The 23,512-nt window shown below is 39.7% G+C and overlaps 1 protein-coding gene and 1 non-coding gene across 4 annotated transcripts in view; one reads left to right on the top strand and one right to left on the bottom strand.

The window, feature by feature from the left end:
- The window catches only part of SEC24D (SEC24 homolog D, COPII coat complex component), a 58,112-nt gene extending 35,600 nt beyond the window's left edge, over positions 1-22,512 (top strand). For all 3 annotated transcript variants that reach the window (XM_074867206.1, XM_074867207.1, XM_074867205.1), the window contains exons 9-23: positions 1,771-1,909; positions 3,622-3,737; positions 6,569-6,693; positions 11,038-11,229; positions 11,845-11,938; positions 14,474-14,590; positions 15,062-15,232; positions 16,023-16,119; positions 16,775-16,920; positions 18,357-18,495; positions 18,939-19,057; positions 20,414-20,593; positions 21,106-21,297; positions 21,796-21,885; positions 22,237-22,512. In XM_074867206.1, coding sequence (XP_074723307.1) covers positions 1,771-1,909; positions 3,622-3,737; positions 6,569-6,693; positions 11,038-11,229; positions 11,845-11,938; positions 14,474-14,590; positions 15,062-15,232; positions 16,023-16,119; positions 16,775-16,920; positions 18,357-18,495; positions 18,939-19,057; positions 20,414-20,593; positions 21,106-21,297; positions 21,796-21,885; positions 22,237-22,377 — 2,058 coding nt within the window. In that variant the 3' untranslated portion in view covers positions 22,378-22,512. The remainder of the gene's footprint in view (positions 1-1,770; positions 1,910-3,621; positions 3,738-6,568; positions 6,694-11,037; positions 11,230-11,844; positions 11,939-14,473; positions 14,591-15,061; positions 15,233-16,022; positions 16,120-16,774; positions 16,921-18,356; positions 18,496-18,938; positions 19,058-20,413; positions 20,594-21,105; positions 21,298-21,795; positions 21,886-22,236) is intronic.
- TRNAM-CAU (transfer RNA methionine (anticodon CAU)) lies at positions 15,454-15,525 on the bottom strand. Its single transcript has one exon. It is a non-coding gene; the product is annotated as a tRNA-Met (tRNA).
- Positions 22,513-23,512: the final 1,000 nt, after the last annotated feature.

Raw genomic sequence — 23,512 nt, 5'->3', positions numbered from 1 at the left:
TTTTATTTCTGCTGTCTTTAAAAAGGTAATTTATTAAGTATGTATAAGAATGTAGACATCTAGGCTCTGAACTTCATGGCATTTATTTTTTTGATTGTTCTTGTTCTTCTTATGTAAAGGTCTTAATTTTGGTATTTCAAAATATGATCATTGAGGGGTAATTTTTCTTTGCTCTTGGATAACATTAAATGTATAAACCCCACGTTTAAAATTACTAAATCAGCGTGTATAAATGCATCAGGAGTTGTTTTAATCTTGTTTTTTTTTCCCCTGCCAGGTCAGATACTATAATAATATTAACTGCAAACCAGATCCAGCCCTCATTAAACTAATACAGCAGTATGATAATCAGAAAATTGCTAGGTAATGAACAAAACCCAGAAGTTTTAAAACTTATTAAGCAATTGTGGCTGATGAGCAGGTTTTATAGCCAAGGCTTTCATGTCTGAAAAATTACCCTGATACATTGCCAGCTGACACTATTGGTTAATTTGTGTTAAACTCAATTTTCATAGAAGAAAGAAGACGAAGTAAAATAAGATCTCAGTGGAGCAGGAGGGAGCACTTAAAACCCATGTAGTAAAAACCTAATTGTATGTATAAAATCCATGGCAAAAAAAAAGCATTAAACCCTTTAGAGAAATAAATGAGTAAAATAGTCTCTGTAAAATATAAACCAACGATAAAATGTATGTAAGCAGTGAATGCTAGAAGGACGTGAATGATTTTCTACGTATTCAAAGACGCTTATGCTCCAATAAAAGATGAAGTGTATAAGAGATGAAATATGTCCATTCTGTAAAAAGAGACATAATAATTAAAAAAAAGTGAATATGCTAGTGGTAATGTTTAAGCATTCAAAGACTGTCAGCATTTTTCCTCTTGTAGAGATCTATGTGTGCAACTCTGGATTTCTTTTCTTATTCTTATGTTCAGAGATTTTTAGTTGGGATTGAAGGGAGTAAGAAAAGAAAATACAAAACAAAGTTTTACAAATAATTGAGCAAACTCCATTTTCTGTAGTGGTTTCAACTATGACTTTTCTAACATGAAGTATAATCACAGGAATCTTTCAATAGCTGCACAGTTATTACTGAAAGAGGCATCTGGAAAATGTCTTCCATTAGCTGCGGTTTTTGGCAGAGGCTATAAGCAAGCATGGTCAGTGTAATTAAACTGACAAGTGCTTGAGATACAGTATTTGTTTGCTGTATGTACTTTCCTTCAATAAATATTAGTATTTCTTCCACATCTCCTACTTTAGCTGGTGACCCTGACAGCATTTAAACATTAGTACGCCATGTAACATGGCAGCATTGCAGGGGCAGCATTTGGGACCACATATTAGAAGCTTTCTTAGCAAGTACCTGTACAAGAGACCATTTGCAATAGATGAGCAGCAGTTTGTTCAGGAAAAGATCGATCTGCCAGAGAAGACAAAATACCTGACTCCAGCAGATTTCTCTTGGCAAGCTGTAAAAACCCTTTGCAGGAGAAAATCGGCCTGGAGCCCTAAACTTCCAATGCTTTCACAACTCTGTGGGCTTTTGGTGTGAATCCTTACTCTCGTTCTGATAAATGTCAGAATATGGCCTGTGAACTTGTAAATTTAACCCCTCAGAGGATCTGTGGGATTAAGCCAACCATACTGCAGACTTTGGGAGAAGGTTGAGCAATGAATGATTACTTGATCAGGTGATCTCTAACAAAAGTCTGTTTGGTTTCAAGTTTGCATTGCTTTTTTTTAACTTCATGTACCTCTTCATCTAGACACCTCTTTATGTTGTAAACCACGGTGAGACTGGACCAATCCGATGCAACCGGTGCAAAGCTTACATGTGTCCCTTCATGCAATTTATTGAGGGTGGAAGAAGATACCAGTGTGGATTTTGCAATTGTGTAAATGACGGTAAGTGATGCTTTTCTGATCTGTGAGTCATACAAGTTCCATAAAACTAAAAAGAAACTATATCCCTTAAATGATTTTCTTGACTTGCTGACTCGATGAGAGAATAGTTTAATGAGATGCAATTACTAGGCCTATTTCACAAATACAAAAAAATACTACCCAAGAAAAATACGTAGAAACATTTGTTCAGTAGAATTAAAAAAAAAAAGTATGAAAAATAATGCTGACTCATGAAGTACAGTCTGATACAATCAAAACTTTATTTAAAAATATTATGTCAACATAGGAGACAAAGCTGCTTGTATTGCTAACTGAAAGCAACTTTTGTGTGGAAAAAATTAATTTCTTTAACTCTAAATGTCTAGCAAGAACCAAATGTTGAGAACCACGTTAGCCTAGTCCTGCCCATGACTGTGGATGCAATGGTTAAATAACCCATTAATCTTACCGTGACAAGTGTTGGTTTTCACAGAAGATACCATGCCATATTTGTTCAAGTGTGCTGCATGTGACTCATAACTGTTCTTGTGCTCTTGGCTAAATCCCAAATCTTTGCCAGAACTAGCCTTTCTAGACATTTGTATCAAGTTGGATTTCCTCAGCTGGATCACAGCGGTATAGTGCTTTCCCTAATACAGTAATCTTTTCAACTCTGAAATGTGAACCTTGACAGACTCGTGCCAACCTCTTTTCTGCCTGATGCTGGAATGTTTGTGCAAGCATAGCAGATAACAAATTTGATAGTTTGTTAGCAATTTTAACTCTCAGAAATTTAAATGTGTTGTGAACATTTTCAGAAAGTCATTTAAGTTGCAGTGTCATTTTAAATTGTGCTTTGTATTACTACAGTGTCCTTTATCCAAGTCAGAAAGCACTTTAAAAAAAAACCTTTAATGAGGACTAAAAATGGCCACCAAACTAAGTAGTTATTCCCCCACTCACACACATACACTTTTTACAGGCAAAAATATGAAAAATAATCATACTAAATATATATTGATTGAGGAAAGAAGAGCTGAAATCCAGACGTGACTCTCCTCCAGTGTGACTCTTAGACTAGCTGTATATAAATTGTTGGTGGCAAACCCACTCGATTTCTTAATGCATTGGAGTTCTGCACATTTTATCTGTAGCTGCAGAAGGTTCCCAATATAATGGACCCAATGCACTTCGCACAGTAGGCTGGGGTTGTGAACCCTGTAGAGCTAGTTCCAGTGAAGTGGTGGTTTTGGATAAAACAGTACAGGCTTTAGGAAAAGTGCTGGTTTTACCGCTGTCCCTCTGCAGAGCTCTGGCTGATTGGTTTGAATCAAGCTGTGAGTAGACTGTATCTACTAACAGAATAGTCACTGTTAAGTCCTTATCCTGAGGGTAACAGGTTCCTGCCTGGGGAAGTGACCTGGCTCAGTTTTACCTGGTTGGGCCCAATAGTGTCGATGTATGAGAATTATGGACATTCATAGGGGAAGATGCCCTATCCTCCAAATACAAAAGGAGCTGGCATTACTAGAATGTTGTGGTTTTTTTGGTTGGTTGGGGTTTTTTAAGCCGATGTGGGGAAAACAAAACTATTGCAACCTGGATAAGTGTTTAAACTCTTCCCTTGATCAGTAATAGAGGAGCCTATGTGAGTACCTTGTATCTGTTGAAAGAAGTTGTTGGGTTGTTCCCCTCCTCCCCAAAACATAAACATTTTTTTTGTTGGCTTTTAGTCCCTCCATTCTTCTTTCAACATCTGGACCACATTGGCCGACGGGTAGACCACTATGAAAGGCCAGAGCTATCTCTGGGATCTTACGAATATGTTGCTACTTTGGATTATTGCCGAGTGAGTATTTCCAGTATGCAAACTAATTTACAATTTTATGTCAAAACAAACAAAAACCTTTAAATATCTACAGTAGAGTAAATACACTTGTGAGCTGTATATGCAGAGAATTTAATGTTTGTTTATACGGAGGATATTATGTTTTGTTCTTTTGGGCTACAGAGTATGAGACTAGCAAGTAAGAATAACAAATAGCGCAGCTATGTTATAGATCGCCAGTCTTTAACTGGGGCGTTGGTTTGGTCCTAGCTAGCATGTTGCACTGTTTAGAGGATGTAGTTGAAATTCTGATGCAGCGTGGCATTTTAGCTGCATGTCTTCTATTGATTTTGAAGACAGACACGCGCCTAAATTGCATTCCCAGTATTGAAAACCTTCGCAAGGGAATTTGACCTCGTAATCTTTTCCTGGCAAGAGTAGTTTTAGTATTTTGACCAGTAAGTAATTTACAATGGAATGGGTACTCTCTCCTTATATTAACTCACTGAAGAGCTCAATCCAAAGCCCATTCAAGTCACTGTAAATATTTGTAGTTGATTTTATTAGACAACTGTATTTGATATTTCCGAAAGCATAAATTAGTTTAACGTTTCGAACTTTAGCTCATTTTACAAAACTGCAAGTATGACTTCATCTGTCCACAGTATGGACGTATTTTTCTGTTCTTGCTGGAATCAGGCAGAATTTTCTTCCTGTCAGTGGAATGGAGGTCATGATAAGGTTAGGAAAGGCAACTGGATCCTATAAAGTCTTGAAGTAGATACCGGTAACTTCCTCAGACCATCAGATTATTGCTGGTATGAAGAAAATGAACAGGTTTAACTCTGCTTTCTCACTAGGGTACTGCTCCAAAATCCAGTGAAATCCTTGAGGCAACATATATAGATTTTATTGAAATCTGCGTTGAACCCCACAACAGGAGAAAACTGTAGTGAGGCATTACGGAAATACGGTGTGGGATCCACAGTGTACATGCAGTGTAGCTCCATCAAATTCTGTTAAGCTTTGCTGATTTCTGGCAGCAAAACTTTTGAAAACTCACGTGTACCGAATGGCTCTGTGCCATTTTCACAGTTCTTTTTCTCTACTCCAGAGTGTAGCCCTGTGTGATGCAGTCATCCTCACAACGCATCTTTCAGTGCAGTGGCTTTTGCCATAGAGCTTAAATCGGGGAGTTTCCCTTGATAAGTCATCTGGTATGGTGTGTCGTCTTGTTGCAAAGACCTGTCCATAGACTTACTAGAATGTTACAAAAAAGAAATCTCTTTTGAAATTAACACTCATGCTGGAAATGCTGAATCATTAAATTTTATAGAAGTTAACATTATTTTATAATGCATTTTTCATTTTGCTCCAAGTTGCAAAGGTTTAATTCTTTTATAAATCCAGTTTAAGACCAGAACTGAGAAGTCATTTCCTTTTGTGCTTATCAAATGACAAGGATGAACAGCTACAAAAAATGTTAACAAATAACAGCTGTTTTGCATTATTGTGCTCCTGCTAAGCGGATGTGGCAAGAGCACAAGTCCTCATTTCTACCATATATTTGTCAGAAATTGTGCAGGGATTCTTTATAACTCGTGATGCGATACAGGAGTTTAGAAGTAGTGTTTGATACGGTTTTTGAAACTAGAATCCAAGTACAGTAAACAGAATAGCTTTTAAAAGTACTGCCTGGTTTTAGTTCACAGGAATTAATCCTGATTTACATGATTCAAATGAAGTGACATCAAGGGTATGTCAAGTTTAGTTTAAGGTATGCCAGGGCCTATGGGTAAGTCATCATTCAAGGGTTAGATGATTTTTTTTCTTAAATGGAGTTTTCTGACGTTTAGTTTAGCAAGTATAATTTGGTTAAGTGGTCAGAACTGTATATAAAGGCAATAAAACAGTATAATGGAAAAGCTGTTCTGCATTTGACACCAAGTAATGACCACTACTCGTCTTTATCGGAATTAGGGAAGCTGATCTTAAGGAGTATGTTGATTACTGTTGCCATGTTCACTTCATATGATCTTCCTGGATACATCTCTAAGCATTACATTGTGTTATTTGGAAACAAACTGGCTTCGTCTTACTTTTGCTTACTTGCAGAAACTTGTGTCAGTAGTGTCTGTCACGATTTGTATGCCACTTACAGTATGACTAAGAGGAATTCCCAAAGGAGTCCATACCAGCCCAAGTCACTGCTGCATACATTGAGTGTTCCACTCTCATGCTTTGATTATCTTACAGAAAGTCAGTTTATTCCTGAAAGTACAGTTCAGCTGTCCAGAATTCATTGAAGAATGAGACAGCAAGACAGGCAGGATGCAGATGATCTCTGCTGCTAAGAACTGAGATATTTTAATGCTGGTACAGTACTTAAGTTGTATTTTCTGTTTCCAGATTGGTTAGAAATCACTTAACAGCTGTTAGAGGCAAATGCTAACAAAAACTGAATTTAAGCATTCACCTTACTAAAATGCTATTACATATTGATACAGGGAATGCAAAACCAGTATGGGTACAGAAAAAAAGCCAAAAGGCAAATTTGTTTAAACGCTTGAATACCAGCAGAAGATGTTTGCGTTTCATCTTATCTAATAAACTGTTACCCTTTACATATTTTATTCCTTCAGGATGCTATTTTCCAGTAATAATGTTTTATTCCAGGGTTGGGCTTTACCCAACACGTGACAGCTTTCTGCAATAGTTACTATTTATGATCTGTAGCATTTTTCAAACAACTGAACGCTGTATTTGGATTGCCATATGGTACCACCTGTAAATTTTTTTGACATAACAGTACACTGTCTAATTTTCCATGTGAATGGTCATTTTTTCTGTAGAACAACAAGCCTCCAAAGCCACCAGCTTATATCTTCATGATTGATGTATCGTACAGAAACATAAACAGTGGCCTAGTGAAACTCATATGTGATGAACTGAAGACACTGCTGGATAAACTTCCAAGGTAAAGAAACAGAAGTCTGCTTCGCTTTAACTCACTACACTGCAGTTTTCATGCAGCTTTGCAATGTTGAGAAGTAAAAATAAGCTACAGAAAATGTCCACGTTTACAGTACGGGCATTTTTGGGGTGATAGTGACCAGATGTTAATTTTAACACTGCTGGCAGTTTTTAAACTTGATGTCTGGACTTGCTATATGCATGGAAAGAATCTGTCATACTAATTGTACATGTAGCTTGTGTTCTTTTCCTTTCTTGTAGTGAACTCTAGTGGTATTACCAGCTAAGTCCCAGCTTATAGTTTTGACTTGATTTGATTTTTACAGCAATGCAGCTTTTCTCAAAATTAAAACAGGGAAATATCAAAACCAGAATACTCAAGAATGGCAAGTCTCTCTAAAACCATAGTGTTGGAAGCTTGTATCTTTAGCTCTGATTGTTAATTAGCAAAACTTTTAATGCGTCTTGCTGTGCAGTGAGACTTTTCTGTCCTGCTACGTATCTGAGAGGAGAACAATCTTGTGGGCAATAGACATTATAGCACATTTGCTTTGTGAGCATTAAGCACACAGTAGTAGTATTACTACTGATCAGTATTAATGACAGTATATTATTTTAGTGTAGTTTAGTATAGTTTTTATTATATTAATATAGTTTTCATTTTAAGTTTAAATAATGCAGACACACATAGTTAAATGAGAGCAGTGAAAGACTGAGAAATTAAGTAGACAAGACATTTCTCAGTGAAGGTGTATTCAAAAGCATTGAAGAACATACAGAAAGAAAATGCATTCCAAATGACAATACTTGCAGAAGGATAACAGACTTAAGAAATGGAGAGAGCAAAGCGAGGAAGGGTGGGAGATGAGATCCTTGAGATAATCTGGGATATGTTAAAAATCTTTTCTCATATGTCCTTCTGGGATCTCTGTGCATGAAAGAAATTCCAGTCCAGGGTCGGGGGTTAGTTTGTCGGATGCCCATGTAAGGACATCTCTCAAGTACCTAGTCACTAAAGATTACACTGGAGACACAAGTATTTGATATTATCCTGAACACATCTCAGAGCTTTCCATCGGCATTGGTTACGACTCTGAAGATAATAAAAGGCATGAGTGTAGTAACAAAAAGCAGTTGGCAGTTTAGAAACACCTAGGCTTGAATAGGGAAGGTTGAGGAAAAATGAAAGCAAGTGTATCTGCATCACAAAAAAGACACATTATTTTTTCTCCTCACCAGCACTCTGGAGAGATCTGCTGCTAAATAATTTATTTGCAGGGTCAAAGTTTTCATGGTCCCTGAAAAAAGCAATAAAAAAACAACTAAAGAGCAGGTTCTTCAGACTTTTCCATAGTCTTTAAACAATATTAATTTAAAAAATGTAAGGCATTCCATCAAAATTCGTGGTGAAACTTTTATTTTGATGCTGAGACACAAAGGTCACTGCATGTGCATTTTCTGCTGCTGGACAAAGACACCTGCAAAAATACCCTGCTGTTACCACAGGAGGTGAAAGCCCCATGCTGGGAATTTGCCCCATGCTGGGAATTCACCTTGTGCTCGTATCTTTAAGGGGAAGGACTTGGGGTACAAAACCATCTGTGTCATGAAACAGCCATTGGTGTAAAGGCCTGTGCCAGGTAAGCCTGCGAAGGGAGAAGTTAGAGGTGGCAAAGGATTAAGGCAGGTGGCTCAAGACCTGGGGTGAAGAACCTTGTGTTTTTGTAGACTTGCAGCACAACAGAAAAGACATTATTTGCTTGCTAGAAATTTTAGAGCAGATATTTTCAAACTTACATGTTCCAAAACCAGAAGCCCCTGACTCTGTATTTAGGGAAATACAGAGAAATGTGTTTATAGAAATTATGCTTCTGAGCTCAGAAAATCAGGCTAACTAGTTGTGCAAATAGATTTTTAGGTGTATAAATAAAAAAAAATTGAATGCATTTCTGTGCAGACATCTCATCCTGAGGCTTTAAAAAGAACTAAATAGTGTGTGAGCTACATAGGCTATCGGCTGCTACATTTACAGCTAGTCTATGATAGAACTATGATAAAGAGATTGGATGAAGTGTGCCATACAGACTGCCACAGGTAAGAGCAGTATGTGAGAAAATTGTCCCAAATACCTGCTGTGTAACAACTTTGGGACTACCAGGGTGATGTGGGTACTTCTCTTTGAAGTAAGAAAGTGCTGTATGTGCAGAAAGTTAATAATACCTTGTCCTCATCAAACTCCTGAATGCTCCCTGTTAATCATGTTACTAAGAAAATAGCATCTGAGTGCTGGGAATGATTAGAAATTTACATTCAGAAATGATGCATCTGTCTGAGTTAGCAAATCTTGGAGGAATTACTTAAGATGAGTCTTTATGGAGTGTGTTCAATATAGAATGTTGATTTGTTTTAGATCAAAGTAGCCCCTTTCTCATCCAGCTGTGTTCTCATAAAACATGAATGGTAGACTAACATTCTAGACTGACATGAGAGTTAAAGATTGTACATGAGAATTATCTCTCTCCCAAGCTCAAGGTTTCAGATGAAGCTTGTGAAACTGCCAATGACAATTTTTTTTTCTTTCTCTGAAGACAAACAGATTTGGTAGCCAGGAAGAAAGCTGACAGGTTTTTTTTCTGTTTGCTGTAAGAAAAAATAAACAAGAATTGCAGCAAAAGTGTATTTGTGTTGTTTCTCCTCTTTACTTTGACTTTTGATTCTGCAAGCAGTTGTGAAGTCATGAAATGCAATCTGTTGATTGTGGTGGAACGGGATGGAGGCCTTGCCGTTGATTTGGGGGGGGGGCAAGGCTTTACACTCCTCAGGAGGATAAATATTTTCAAACCCTGGCTGCTTTACTGTGGTGAAGGCTCAGGGTGATGGTTAACACTCCTTTCTTCAGGGGTTAGAGTGAAAGATAAATAGATTTTTTTTTTTCCCAAAGTGCCTAGTAATTGGAAATACTCTGGTAGGGCTCTGTTATTAAATACTTTTGGTGTGATAGTAACATCTGTATGAGTCTGGGTATGCTATAGTATCCTGTTTGTTGATTAGCATAGTTCTTTGTGTGAAATTTTTTACAGTCTGTGAGTGACTTCTTTTATAAACTAAACACAGTAAAATCACCGTGGCTATTTCTGTGTTTCTATTGCTGCAGTCTTAAAGAACTTTGTTGTACACAGTTGTACATCCTGGTGAGATTAAACAATAATTCTTGCTGTTCCCCTTTTACAAATGAAAACAGGCATAGAGAAATTAAATCATTTCCTCTCGGTTGTAAATTAAATCAGTGGCAAAACTGGGATTTGAATGAGGTTTTCCAAGTTGCAGTACTTTGAATATGAAACTTTCAAACAGGCAAAACAAGCAACAGTATTAGATTACGGACTCGGTATTTGCTGGTTTTCTGACATCTCACCAGAAGTAGGCTGCTGAAATGTTTAGTGTTGCTGTACAGAACCTGTAGTAATTGCAGGTACCAAGGCTTCCGGTCTGGCATTTTTCTTCTAAAGGCTTCATCTGTCATTTACAAGTGGAACACCCTGCTACAAGAAGGTGCTGTTTTATTAGTAGTTAAGACCAAATTTTTGAATAGGATTGCCTTTTAGGGAAAAGCTTGCTAACCTTAGGACTGCAAACCTGGTAAGGGTCTAATTAGTACTAGTAATAATGCTGCTACTGATGGCAGAGTGGGCTGCTGCTTAGAGGAGTTACGGCCACAAAGGCAGAGGCTGAGCCTGCTGCCTGTGGTGTTCCTGCACTTGGCTGGCGTTGGTTGGCCTGGGAACATTCTGGCAATAAGGAGTCATGTCTACAGTGTGTTTTCTGTGTGATGCACAGCCATGGAGCTTTTGCTGCTTATAAGTAGTGCTGCTGAAGCTGAAGATTGACCCACCAAAGTCATCAGACATCATTCAAGCCTAGTTACTATTCTTACTAGGCATCGATCGTTACTGTCACTGAAATACAGTGTGTTCTAAATAAAGCTGATTTTCTGATTGTATCTAACTTGTAACTAACTGTCCTGTTCTCTCTCTCTTTTCCATGTTTTGAGGACAACATGGTTTATTCTTTATCTCAGGGACTTTTGACTGCTTGGATGGGATGCACAGATGATAGGGTTGACATAATTTTTTTTTTTTAAGTAAATAATACAGCAGTTGATTTTGTCAGGGTGTTTTAATTTGACCTAAGGCAAAGATTGAGGCTGTTACATCTGCTCAGTGGTTGTTTGCTTTGTTGCTCCCAGTACAGATAATGATCTGAAGGCAGCCTTGCATTTCAAAGGAATGCTTTTATTGCAAGGTCAGAATTTCAGAATTATAACCAGTTGTTCTTGTTTTTCTTACAGAGAAGAGCAAGAAGAATCCTCAGCAATTCGAGTTGGTTTTGTTACTTATAACAAGGTTCTCCACTTCTTCAATGTAAAAAGCAGCTTAGCTCAGCCTCAGATGATGGTGGTCTCGGATGTTGGAGAAGTTTTTGTTCCTTTGCTGGATGGTTTCCTTGTTAACTTTCAGGAATCTCGATCTGTTGTGATCAAGTAAAGTATGATTATTCCATATGTGAATAAGATCTGGATGCTGATGATATGCATTATGCCTTTTAGTCAATTGTGATACTGGGGTTTGTGGGGTACGTGTATTTATTGCAATACTTTAGAAGTCAGCAGATGCTTCAAGTCATGTATTTCCACCTCTGAGGCAAAGAAAAAGGGCTATCAACAACCCCCCAGTGCTGAATTTGAAAGCATATTTAGGCCAGGTGTAAACCATGCATCTTGCTGTGCTGCTTCAGACTGGGAAGGGGGTGTGGCTGTGTGCCATGTTGCATGTTTTTCCTCTTGCGATGTATATGATGCACACCTGGATATGATCTAAGGACTCCTAAGTCCTTACAGCACATTAGAACTTCTTAATTTGTAGCTATTTTTTATTTATTGCGTGTTCCTTTTTGTCACCAGCTTTGAAGTAATGCATCTCATAGAATGTAAAAATTCATATTCTGTTTTATTCTGGCTGGAACTCTAAGAAATCAAAATTCCTATTTTTTTTTTTAATATAAATTTGCATGGAAAACATCTTCCTGTGTGAAGGTATGTTTGGGAGTTATCCTAAATAGGCTAACCAGTTGAGACTGATCCTTTCCTCTTTCACAGCTTGTTGGACCAGATTCCAGAGATGTTTGCAGACACTAACGAGAGTGAGACTATCTTTGCTCCTGTTATTCAGGCTGGCATGGAGGCCCTAAAGGTGAGAATGTGCCTCTTTGTAGGAGAAGCAGCTCTTTAATGAGAATAGGACTTGATAAACCGCAGAAATTGTTTGCTAAAAGCCAGTCCCGAGTCCTCCTACAAATCACAATGGGAAATTAGAAAAAAAAGTCACTGATTGTTTCCAGCGCTAACGTTCTGTTATTCTAAGAGTACTTTTTTGAACTGCTTTAGTCAAAATGAGAACACTGACAAGCCTAACCATCTGTTTCCAGATTTTGCTTGTTGAGGGAAAACAGTCCCTAGAGTCTATTCTACATAAAATGAATGTTGAGGAGAAGATGAGGAGCAGGAGTCGGTTTCTCGTTCAGCATTTGAGAGAAATAAAAAAGTGTTTAGTTACTGCAACAGAACTAGTAGATACTCTGGATGTTTGCACAGATACCCAGTCCTTGCATGTGTGAAGGGCAGGAAAAGAGTCAGCAGAAGCAGAAGAATAGGCAGAGCAAAATCATATCTTCTGCTGACTTCTTATGCAAAACAAGATATTTATGATTATTTATGACTGAATCGGGTAGGGGGTTGGAGGGTTTCTGCTTAACTGACAAGTTCTCACAGCTTGAATACAGTTGAAAATAAATCCACAGGTCAAGATGCATCCCCGGTTGCTTTCTGTATGTCTGGGACATCCCCTAAAGTGCTGACATTTCCATGGAGCGCTACCAATTAAAAGAATTGCCACCGTGGTTCACCACAAGATTTGTAGGGGCAAAAAACAGCCAGTGGTGTTTTAAAATAGTTGATTTTTCTGTGAGCTGTGTATAAGCAAAGCTTGAACTTTAAGTAGATAAATTTGTTGAACCGAAAATACATAACATTTCTTAATCTGTTTCTTAAATATTTAATTAATACCTGCTTTCTTGTTATTTATTCACACCACTAGAAGGTGTGTGTGTGAAACAGACGTTTGGTTACCTCTTTCATCAGTATGCTCTGCCCTAATACCTGACTTCTACAAAACAAACTGAAGGGCTGTAATTGTAAATTTCCTTTGTTGGCTATAAAAGCAAGCAGCTCTTAATTAAGCTTTATATTTAGCTCAGTATTTTAAAGTTGTTACTTATAAGGATTTTCACTGTGAATTATTAATATGTATATTCCTGTTCTCAAGAAAACAATTCTTGTCTAAAAAGAATAAAATGGATTGTGTTCCTATTTGAGATCAATTTTAAGATGCTTTTAGAAATAACATACATACATTTTAGAAAATTTGTCAAAAGCAATGTCAGTGATTGCTGATGCGTATCATGACAAATAGGTATTTGATAAGTCTTTTGGTTTTCAGCAGAATGCTTCCTAAAAGGAATTGAAGAAATTGGCATTCGTGATTAATGATAACTATGCTTGAAATATGAGGGGTGAAATTTCAGCTCTGCTGAAAGTAACATACTGTATTCAGTTGCATTTCTGTCATAGCAAAGAGATTTCTAGTTTTCCCAGAAGAATGCCATAGCTTATTTTGAAATGTGGAGCATCTTTATCTTGTGAACATCTTAAGATCTGGAGGAGAAAGAGTATGAAAACTGATTTGTGTCTGCAGGCTTGGGTTACTGCAGTTTTAACCTGGAAGTCTGGAGCTGGAAAAGGCCAGATCCCTCTTTCCTCCCTTCCCCTCACCCAACTTCATCAGTAGTTGGAGACCTCAGAATTGCTAATCAGCTTTCATTTTACTTTGCTGTAACTTGTGGTCAGGCACCTGGACTAAATGATTGTTGTAGGCTCCTTCCAGCTGAAATAGTCTGTTCTGTTCTGTTTGCTCCCATTAACTGTCTCAAGGGTAAGAGTAAGTGATAAACTGGATTTTCTAAATTTTGGTGGAAAAGCTTGTTAATAGTACAAAGATGCCTGTGGTACTGCTGCTGTTGTTACTCTCTTCTTTGGGTTTCTGTCAATAGTTTGTCATCTCAGTAAATTTCATGTTCTTTAATATTGGAGTTCTAAATAAGAATAGAAAACTTGAATAAAACCGGCAGTTACTTCATTTATTTGTGACAGGAGGAAATGTTCATCACAGGTTTTGATTTCAGTGTAGATTTGAATGTGGAATCTAGAACAGGAATGTAATTGTCGCTTGTCTATAAAAACGTAGTGAACACTAGTGTGCCTGAACTGAAAGAAATAGTTTTTCCATTAAATAATGTTTCCTTTTTAATTTTATCCCATTTAGTATTTATTTGTACTTCTGATACTTTTTGCTTGTTGTGTAATGCTTGTATCCGATTGGAAAGTCTCAGAGAGAGACCTGCCCATCAAGATTTTAGATTTCTGTGTAGAAATTGCTGTAACAACGCATCAGCCAACATATCTGTATGCTAGACTAAATTATTTACTGACGTAAAGTTCCCAGTTTGTTTCGGGCCTTACTTCCATCAAGTTTTGAGTCTCTAAATGAATTATTTAGCTCTGAGGAACTTGCAGAAAGTTTACACTGTTCCCCGAGATACCGCAATGTACGAAAATTAGACTTGTTTGTCTTAGCAGTAATAAATATGTCAATATGGTGTCTTTGAAACAGGCTGCAGAATGTGCTGGAAAACTGTTTATCTTCCATTCTTCATTGCCAACTGCGGAAGCACCAGGGAAGCTGAGAAACAGAGATGACAAAAAACTACTCAATACAGATAAAGAAAAGGTATTTTCTACTCCAAGTTAACAAGGGACTGCTGTTATGCTGAATTTCTCTGACAGAGCCTTGATCTTTTTTCATTTATTTTCTTTTACAAGGATGTGTTGTTTAATCATGTAATATTCCCACTCACACTGTGCCCCCATTACGTAGGTGTATTGATACTGCCCCACAGGAACACCACGGTCAAACTGTGGCAGAGCAGCCACTCCTAGCGATAAAGGAAACCCCCCAGCAGCAAGTAACTGCACCCGCCCAGAGCCGCTGCTGCCAGCCTGCTCAGTGATGAGGTTCTCTCAGAACGTACCGAATGGGTTCCCTGCATACGAGTACATGGGCAGGGGCAACACGTTTTTAATCGAATCCATGCCTCACTGAAAACGCGTCATCTTTTTTTCTTCAGGTGGGCGTTTGGATTGTGGTTGGCTACCAATGATATCTAATGTTATGACACTTGTGGTTTTTAATTCTGTGCAGACACTCTTCCAGCCTCAGGTGAATTCTTACGAGGCCTTGGCCAGGGATTGTGTGGCTAATGGCTGCTGCGTCAATTTGTTCCTCTTCCCAAACCAGTATGTGGATGTAGCCTCCGTGGGTCTTGTCACAATGTGCACTGGAGGAACGCTGTACAAGTACAACAATTTCCAGGTAGGTGATGCGGGTTCCCTGCCTTTCCGATAGTAACGCCTCGGGGGTGGTTGTTTTGCTTTCCATTTCAACGTGTGCTTTGATGTCACAGAATGTCACAGAATCCTCTAGGTTGGAAAAGACCTTGAAGATCATCTTGTCCAACCATTAAACTAACACTGACTGTTCTCAACTCCACCAGATCCCTAAGTGCTATGTCAACCCAACAAAGAAGGACCGGCTAGCAGAGGATGGTTTCGATCCATCGACCTCTGGGTTATGGGCCCAGCACGCTTCCGCTGCGCCACTCTGCTGCTCCTATGTTTATGTTTATCATAAAAGTAGAGTGACTGTAGAAAACTTACTTATAAACTCCAGGGGATAAAATTCAAACTTAGAAATGACACATCAGACTGAAATATGTGTCTTGAAACAGTAATAAGCTGGTTGGTATCTTAAAATTAAATCCACTTACCTACATATGCTGGCATCTGAGCAGGAAAGGCAGATACTCGTCTATATACAGATAAAAATGCTTGATAATGACCCCCAAAAAAGCCGTAATAACACGTGTTTAAAATGTCATGAGAATGTCTCTGGGGAGCAGGGGACTTTCTCTGTGTCAGGAGCTGACCTGCAAAAGCATTTTTTGCGATGTCAGCAGGGCTACTCTCTAATTCTTAAGGCTGTGCCTTAAAATCCTGTCTGGGCAAGAATGGACGTTACTGGGAGGGGGAGAGGGCTGGGTTGCTGCTGTTATGCTGCCACCCAGTGCTGAACTGCAACCCTGGCTTCTGCTTTGCGTTTGCAGCTGGATGCTGACAGCCCACAGTTCTTAAGTGACCTCAGGAAGGACATCGAAAAAAAGACAGGATTTGATGCAATAATGAGGGTTCGGACCAGTACAGGTAATGGTGCCCGCTGGGAATGACAATAAACAGGAACGTGTATGACAGTATGTAATTTTAATACCGTGCTGTACAGATCAAATGTAAGATCCGGCTGGTTTAACTTCATTATGTACCTCTTGAAAAAAGTAATTGGATGGACTAATACGCATGAATACGCCCTTCCTGTATATGCCTCCATAACAATTACTTTTCAAATAGGAGTAAGGCTTCTGCTCATTCTGCATGCATCTTGGATTGCAAGTAAGTTGTATAAAAAAGTGTTGCTGCAGGACACTGGCACGTTCCCTCATTTTCATACTTGAAATGACATTACTGTGTCTGCTTTTCAAGCGTTTGTTCTTACCCCAAGTGCAAGCATTTGAGAAACAGACAGATGCAAAGCGGCCAAGTCAACAGCGCAAAAGGTTCTGGGTTGTCTCAGAGTCACAGCACAGCTTTGTGCCCTGTCAGCTTGTCCCTCTCGCCCAGCTGTCACAAAATGCCACCGGCAAGGACACCTGGTGGGGACCCCCTGAGGCTGCAGATGCCTGAGGGAAAATGGTTCTGGTTTCAGTAAGCAAAAGTTACTGGCCATAGTCACAAAATTATGTCAATTTTATTTGCCATTTTTAAATAAAAGGATGTGGTTTGTTTTGTTTTAATGTGGCTGTAGGCTTCAGGGCTACAGACTTCTTTGGTGCCATTTACATGAACAACACCACAGACGTAGAGATGGCAGCAGTTGACTGTGACAAGGCCGTGACAGTGGAGTTCAAACATGATGACAAACTGAACGAAGACAGTGGAGCCTTAATTCAGGTACAAAAAACTTAATTACATGTAATGATGTCATGAAATTGTGAGCAAGAACTTCTGGAGCTGTAACAGTTGTTTTGGTGTAGAACTGGTGGGAGCAGGGCACAGGCTCTGGTGACATGATACCACTAATAAGAAAACATTTTAATGAAGTACCCAAGGTGGCATCTTACCTTGAAAGCACACACAGCACCCCTCATGACAACCCGTGTGTTCACTTCCCTCTATGCTGCGTGTTCTGTTCAGGGATACCAACGTGCTTTCTCAACACTCACTGAGACCTTGTCAGCTGCTGTTTTTTCCATTTTATCGAGTAAGTTTATTTGGAGCACAAGATTCATTACTACTGACATGGAAGCTGTTGCTGCTGTGGCAATCCTTGTGGCATCTCTGTTCAAGAGTGGTTCTCTGGTGCCAAACGTGACTCCCCTCCCCCCCCCCCCCCCCCCCCCCCCCCCGACTGTGACACCCACGAGCAGTTGTACCTGCGTGCTCGAAGTTCTCCCTTGCCAGCTGGCTGCTGGCTCCCTCTTCCTCCCAGCAGGCGGGTGCTAGACCGAAGCCACAGAATTATCTAAACTTTTTATTTCTGTTCTGCTTGGCTTTTAGCTTGCCCCTATAAATACATTTCCTTGGTCAGCAGTTAACCCCTGTACGAGTACAGCGCTGTCAAACTCCAGCCTGGTGGATGTCCCTAGAGCCATGGTGCTGCAGTGACAGGGCTGTGTGTGCCCTGGAGACGTTGCACTTGAAGCTCCCTCATGTGAGAAGAGGCACTTGTGGCAGGATCTAATGCACGGCAGACCACAGCAGCTTGGAGCCTGTGTTTGCCCTGCAGCCTTTGCATCATATGTTATATTAAAGTATCAACATTATATTGAAATAGAATTGGAGTCATAAGGAAATTCTTAAACTACACCCTTAATTTTTAGAATCTAAGCCCACGGTAGATGCAGGGGTTAGCAGGACCCCCCTGTCTCACTCCATAAGCGACTCATGTGAAAAGAACCACTCAACTTTTCAAGACTAGGTTTTGCCAAGCCCTGCCATGATGGGCAGAGTGCTTCTCGGCAAGCTTCACATCTCCTGTGTGGTGTCTTTTCAGATATATTTATTTGAACTGTTCAAGTATTGCAGAACTACAAAGTAGGATTTAAAAATCTGCAATCTCTTGTTTTCAGATGATACCACCAGTGTGTAGCAAATGAGTAATAAGCCGTTCAGTCATTATTTTCTATAATTTTAATTAGTAACTTTTATAATGTCTAATATACTGCCATAAAAAATAGAGGTATGTACGTTGGGCCTGTAGATGACAGAAGCAGCACTGCAAGGCTAGGCTGTCTTCAGATGTAATTGTGTGCCTTTTATGCAGGTGGCTGCTGCACGACAGAAGCTTTTTGTTTTAAATCAAGTGGTAATTTGTGCCTCTGTTGCAGTGTGCTGTCCTCTACACATCAATAAGCGGGCAGAGACGACTTCGCATACACAATATAGGTTTAAACTGTAGCTCCCAGTTAGCTGATGTCTACAAGACTTGTGAGACTGATGCACTTATCAACTTCTTTGCTAAGTCAGGTAAAGTTGTAACAGACTGGTTTTGCTTCCTTTTTCACTTTGAGGTGGAGGAAGGGGAGGGAAAGGGAGCTGAAGTGGGAAATCATGGTTTGTAACTTGCTGCTCCAAGCCTGAGCAACTCCTGAAGTAGTATAAAATTGAAAAGACAAGTATTACTTTTATGGCAGTATGTCTTGAAATATCTAATGCTTGTGAAGGGAGCTAGAAACATGCAGTGCAGGGCATGGTAGTGGAAACAGATGTCCTGTCACAGTGTTGGAGGGGTGCTGGGGAAAATTTGCTGGGGCAAAGATGAATAAACATCCTCTGGGATGCTGGCTGCAAGAGAGACAAACACGCAGCCATAGGCCTCAGATTAATAAAACTAGAAGGGAGCAGAATATAGATACTTTAAGAGTACGCGTCCATCTTCAGCATGCTCTTTTATTGTTCTGTATTTGTAGCTTTTAAAGCCATTCTGAGCCAACCACTGAAGATGGTCAGAGAGATCCTGGTGAATCAGACCGCTCACATGCTGGCGTGTTACAGGAAGACCTGTGCCAGCCCCTCGGCAGTCAGCCAGGTAAAACCCAGCCACTGCTGCCCTCCCCCAGCCGGGCTCTGGAGCAGGTCAACACCCACCCCTGCAACATCAGCAGTGCCAGAAATGAAAACCTCAGGACAGACTTTTTTTTTTTTTTCCACATATAATTAATTGACAGGTGGGATTTAGTGGTAACAATTACAACACATGGAGGCTGTTGTTCCAGAACAAAGGGCAATGCCAGTGAGGAAACTGATGATTATATTCACCCAAAGGAGCTTAGACAGCCTTTTCCTGCCTGCAGGAATCATGTGCTGACTCACAAAGCTTTTATTTTTTTTCCTCTTGTTAGTTACCATTCTAATTTTTGACAAATAAGACTGTTACTGCCAAAAAATGGAAACATCACTGTATCTTAGTGGACAATCTGAATTTGCATGTGGTGTGCAGAGTGCGCTGGAATGAGAGATACCTGATGTCTAGATGGGGCCAAACTCCTGGGAAAAAAAAAAATCCGTGGTGATGTAAGATGTCTGTTAACTAAGTCAGTCCTTTATTTACCAAAGGGCTGTAAGAAGCTCTAGGAACCTGATTACTTCTATTCCACACTACTTGAAAATTCTCTCAAGACATCTCTGTTATTTTCAGCCTGTTCTTTTATATATTCAGAACATTTGGGGAGGTCTCACTGAACCACCAGGAAGGTGTTTTCAAATCCTTTCAGCAGCTGTTTCTGACAAGTCTTTTTTTTGTTTCAAACACCTAAAGATGGCTGAACTAAATCCAAATCCTGTAAGCATTTGGATGTAACTTCCATTTCTCCTACAACTCTCAGAATATTTCCCTATCTATCTCCTTAAGATTTTGAGGCACTCTAAAAGATAACAGGAAGGGTTGGCTTTCTGACACTTTTTGAATGACAGTTGGCAATTTTTGTACATTAATGCTGACGTCAATAGGAAGGCTGAAGGACTCCAACAATGTTGGAGGCATTTGAGTTAGTTCCTTTGATCTCCTTTAAACTGTATTTGCCAATTCTTTCTTCTTCCTGAATGTAAACTATGGATTAGAATTATTAGCACATCCCAATTATATGACTTAAAATTCGATTTCTTATGTAACTCCCCTGTAGTTTAGTACCTAAAAATGAGCATGGGTTACAGGACAGCATCCAAGACAACTACTGCAGTTTATAGGTTTCTGTTGGATTCTTATTAAATGTATTAACTGTTCAGAGCTGTAACAGCTGGTTTGACACAGCACATATTAAAAAGTTTTCTAGTTTTCTCTTTAATCAAAGAAAACAAGCAGGGGTTTATTTCAGTGTTTGAAAGTGCAGTGCTCATTCCCCAGTCCATGGGCTGTCTTAAAGAACAAGTGCTCTCTGCCTCCCAGCTCATCCTTCCCGATGCCATGAAGGTGCTGCCAGTGTACATGAACTGCCTGTTGAAGAGCTGCGTGCTCGTTGGGCGGCCAGAAATTCCCACTGATGAGAGAGCGTACCAGCGGCAGCTGGTCACCTCCATGGGAGTGGCTGACACCCAGTTATTCTTCTATCCCCAGCTTCTGCCACTTGTGAGTATGTTGTTTGCACATTGTTTCGTTTCCAGTAAAACTGCTTCTGGTATGCTGTGGTTTTATAATTGTGCAGATGCAGGAAAGATTCTGTCTGCTGGGCAAGTGTTACACTGCCACGCTGGAGTACATTTTTACTGCAAGGGAGTTGCTAGTTAAACTGAACTGAGGAGTGTAATGGAAAATGGGGAGTTGGCATCAGTCACTGACACCAGCATCCTCAAAGAATCTCACTGTACTTTTAACAAGGTTTTTGCCCAGGCTAATGAAAGATGCCAGCTTTAGTAAAGATCAACACTGGTGTGCAAGTGTCTCCCCACTTATGGCAGGTGTTCCTTTGCACACAGTGCATTAACTGACAAAGAAGAGGCTTGATTTCCAATTCCTCTAATCTGGAAAGGAACCACTACAATGTACTAAACCTTTCAATAGTTACTTTTCAGTATCTAATTAGAGCTTTAGTCACCTTGAACGCACCAAGTCTACAACTCTTGCGTACTCCTGCCCCACAGCACAGCCTGGATCTGAAGAGTGACACCATCCCAGCTGCTGTCCGCTGCTCTGAGGAACGTCTCTCAGAAGGAGGGGCCTTCCTGCTGGCCGATGGTCTGAGGGTGTTCCTGTGGCTGGGCGTCAGCGCGCCCCCAGAGCTCATCCAGGGGCTTTTCAACGTGCCGTCCTTTGCGCACATCAGCACCGAGGCTGTGAGTACATGGAGACTTACGGTTTAGTAAGACCAGACTGCTAATCAGAGAAACAAGTGAGGCAGGTTTTCATCATTCAACTAAAAGCAGAAACAGGTGACCAGCAGAAGTGTCTTAACATATGTAAAACTAATAAACTTTTACACTCAATGTTTACAGGAGAGAAGCTTTCACAACATTTTTAAACCTCCTTAAACTTTAATATCTGCAACAATAAAGCCCTATTGAATGCTTATTGCTAAAATTGGAACAAAACACTTTGTGATAGTTACAAGTTTATCCTGATAATTAATTTTTATATAGTGGTTATTTTAAACTGAAAAATGGCTTAGAGGGATGTGTCTAAGATGACAGACGTTTTTGTGAAGGAGGTGGCATTTCCCAGTTTAGAATGGAATCCACAGTAACTTGCATCATAAATATCTGCAGCTAGTCTTGTATGGATTCACAGGAGATGTGCCTGGCATATAACAGCCTGCCCTGCTTTCCTTCTAACAGACATCACTGCCTGACCTGGACAATCCCTTTTCTAAGAAACTGAAGTCAATACTGGAGCACATCCAGAGCCAGAAGCCCTACACCATGAAGGTAACTTCTCTCTGCCTCAACTCATTCCTCATACCTGTCCAGAACACCACTGACTTTGACAAAACTTACTGGTAGCTGCAAAAGGTTTTACGTATCAGGAATTCTCCTGTATGTCACTGAGTTCCAGTGTGCATTGTAGGCACAAGCATCTCAAATGTGTTTAATTCTTAACCAACAGATTTTCAGAGCTAGTCAAGTCTAAAGGTTACTGTTTTATTCTGCAAACCTTAATTCACACTACTCTGTCTCTCCTGTGTTCATAAATGCAGCTACTGAAATGTGGAGATTCATTAGTTTGGGGGTTTTGCCCCCTCCCTGTCCCCTACAAAGACATTTCTCTTCTCTTTTCAGCTGACTATAGTGAAACAACGGGAGCAGTCAGAGATGTTTTTCCGACAGTTCCTAGTAGAAGACAAGAGTATTTATGGCGGTGCTTCTTACGTGGATTTCTTATGCTGTGTTCACAAAGAGATCTGCCAGCTGCTCAGTTAAGGAAACTCAAGTTTAATTTATCATTTGTCAGTTTGTTCTTGATTTTGCAAGAGGGCCAGGCCTTGGTGCCTCAAGGCTGGCCCACAGCCCCACCGTGCCTGGGCATTCTGCTGTGCTCTCTTTGTACAGTTTCATTTCACAGCACCTCTCACTGAGTATTTAGCTTACTTATTAAGCTGTAGAGTAGGAAGTTCTGCACTCAGGTATTCAACTTCTGGGAGTCCTGACTCTTTCTGTAAGTGAACTACCAGATTTCAAACTGTCAGTGCTTAAGAGCATATGGTATCCATTTATTAAAATATAATTTAGAAAACTCTTTAATTATTCCTTTTGCTAGTCATAAGTTGTACAGGAGCCAGGAAAGATGCTAAACTGTAAAGGGGAAAAAAAAAACAAAAAAAACAAAACAGTGATTTTTCTAAGTGAGGGCAGACAGTTCAATCAGATTTGCAATAATCGTGTAGTTCAGCTTGAGGACTCAAGTCCTTTATGTAAACCTGATCTCTAAAAACCAATCCCCTTTTTCCTGGAAGGGACAAGCCTTGCCCTCTACAGAAACAGAGCTCTGGGTAACCCTCCACACCCAGGGTTATCCAGGACACAAAAATGCCTCAGTTTATAACTGGACTTGAGTAAGTTTAACAATAATAGACCCCATGAAGAACAGTAATCAAACAATCCTTCTGCTACGTTTGGCAGATAATGCCACCCTGTTATGGTACAATTCTCTAGTCTTAAGAGCAGTGATTAATTTAGCATACTATTTAATTACAGTTTCAAAATGATAATGTTAGGTTTTATTTAGACTATTTGCTAACTGGAATATTCCCAATACAACTCTGATAAAACATCTGTCCCTCCAAATTTCAGTGGCAGGTCAACTGTAAGACAGTTGACACATTAACCAAAGGTTATTTGTGGTGCTATAAAAAGAAAGCCTCTTGCTTAAAACCAGTCCTGTTACAAGTGACCTCCTCTCACATAGGCTGATTTATTCAACAGTCACTGCTTTGAAAAATAAGCCTCTGCTAATATCACTATTTAAGGTAGAATTAGAAAGCCAGTCTTTGTCAGAGCCGTTTACCTCAGATACTTCATCAGTCTGTCTGTATCTTTAGGACCAATGCCTCCGCAT

This window comes from Strix uralensis, chromosome 4, assembly GCF_047716275.1.
Source record: "Strix uralensis isolate ZFMK-TIS-50842 chromosome 4, bStrUra1, whole genome shotgun sequence".
NCBI classification, from domain to species: Eukaryota; Metazoa; Chordata; class Aves; order Strigiformes; family Strigidae; genus Strix; species Strix uralensis.
The sequence above is the reverse complement of the archived record's forward strand: the minus strand, read 5'-3'. Positions and strand labels throughout refer to the sequence as shown.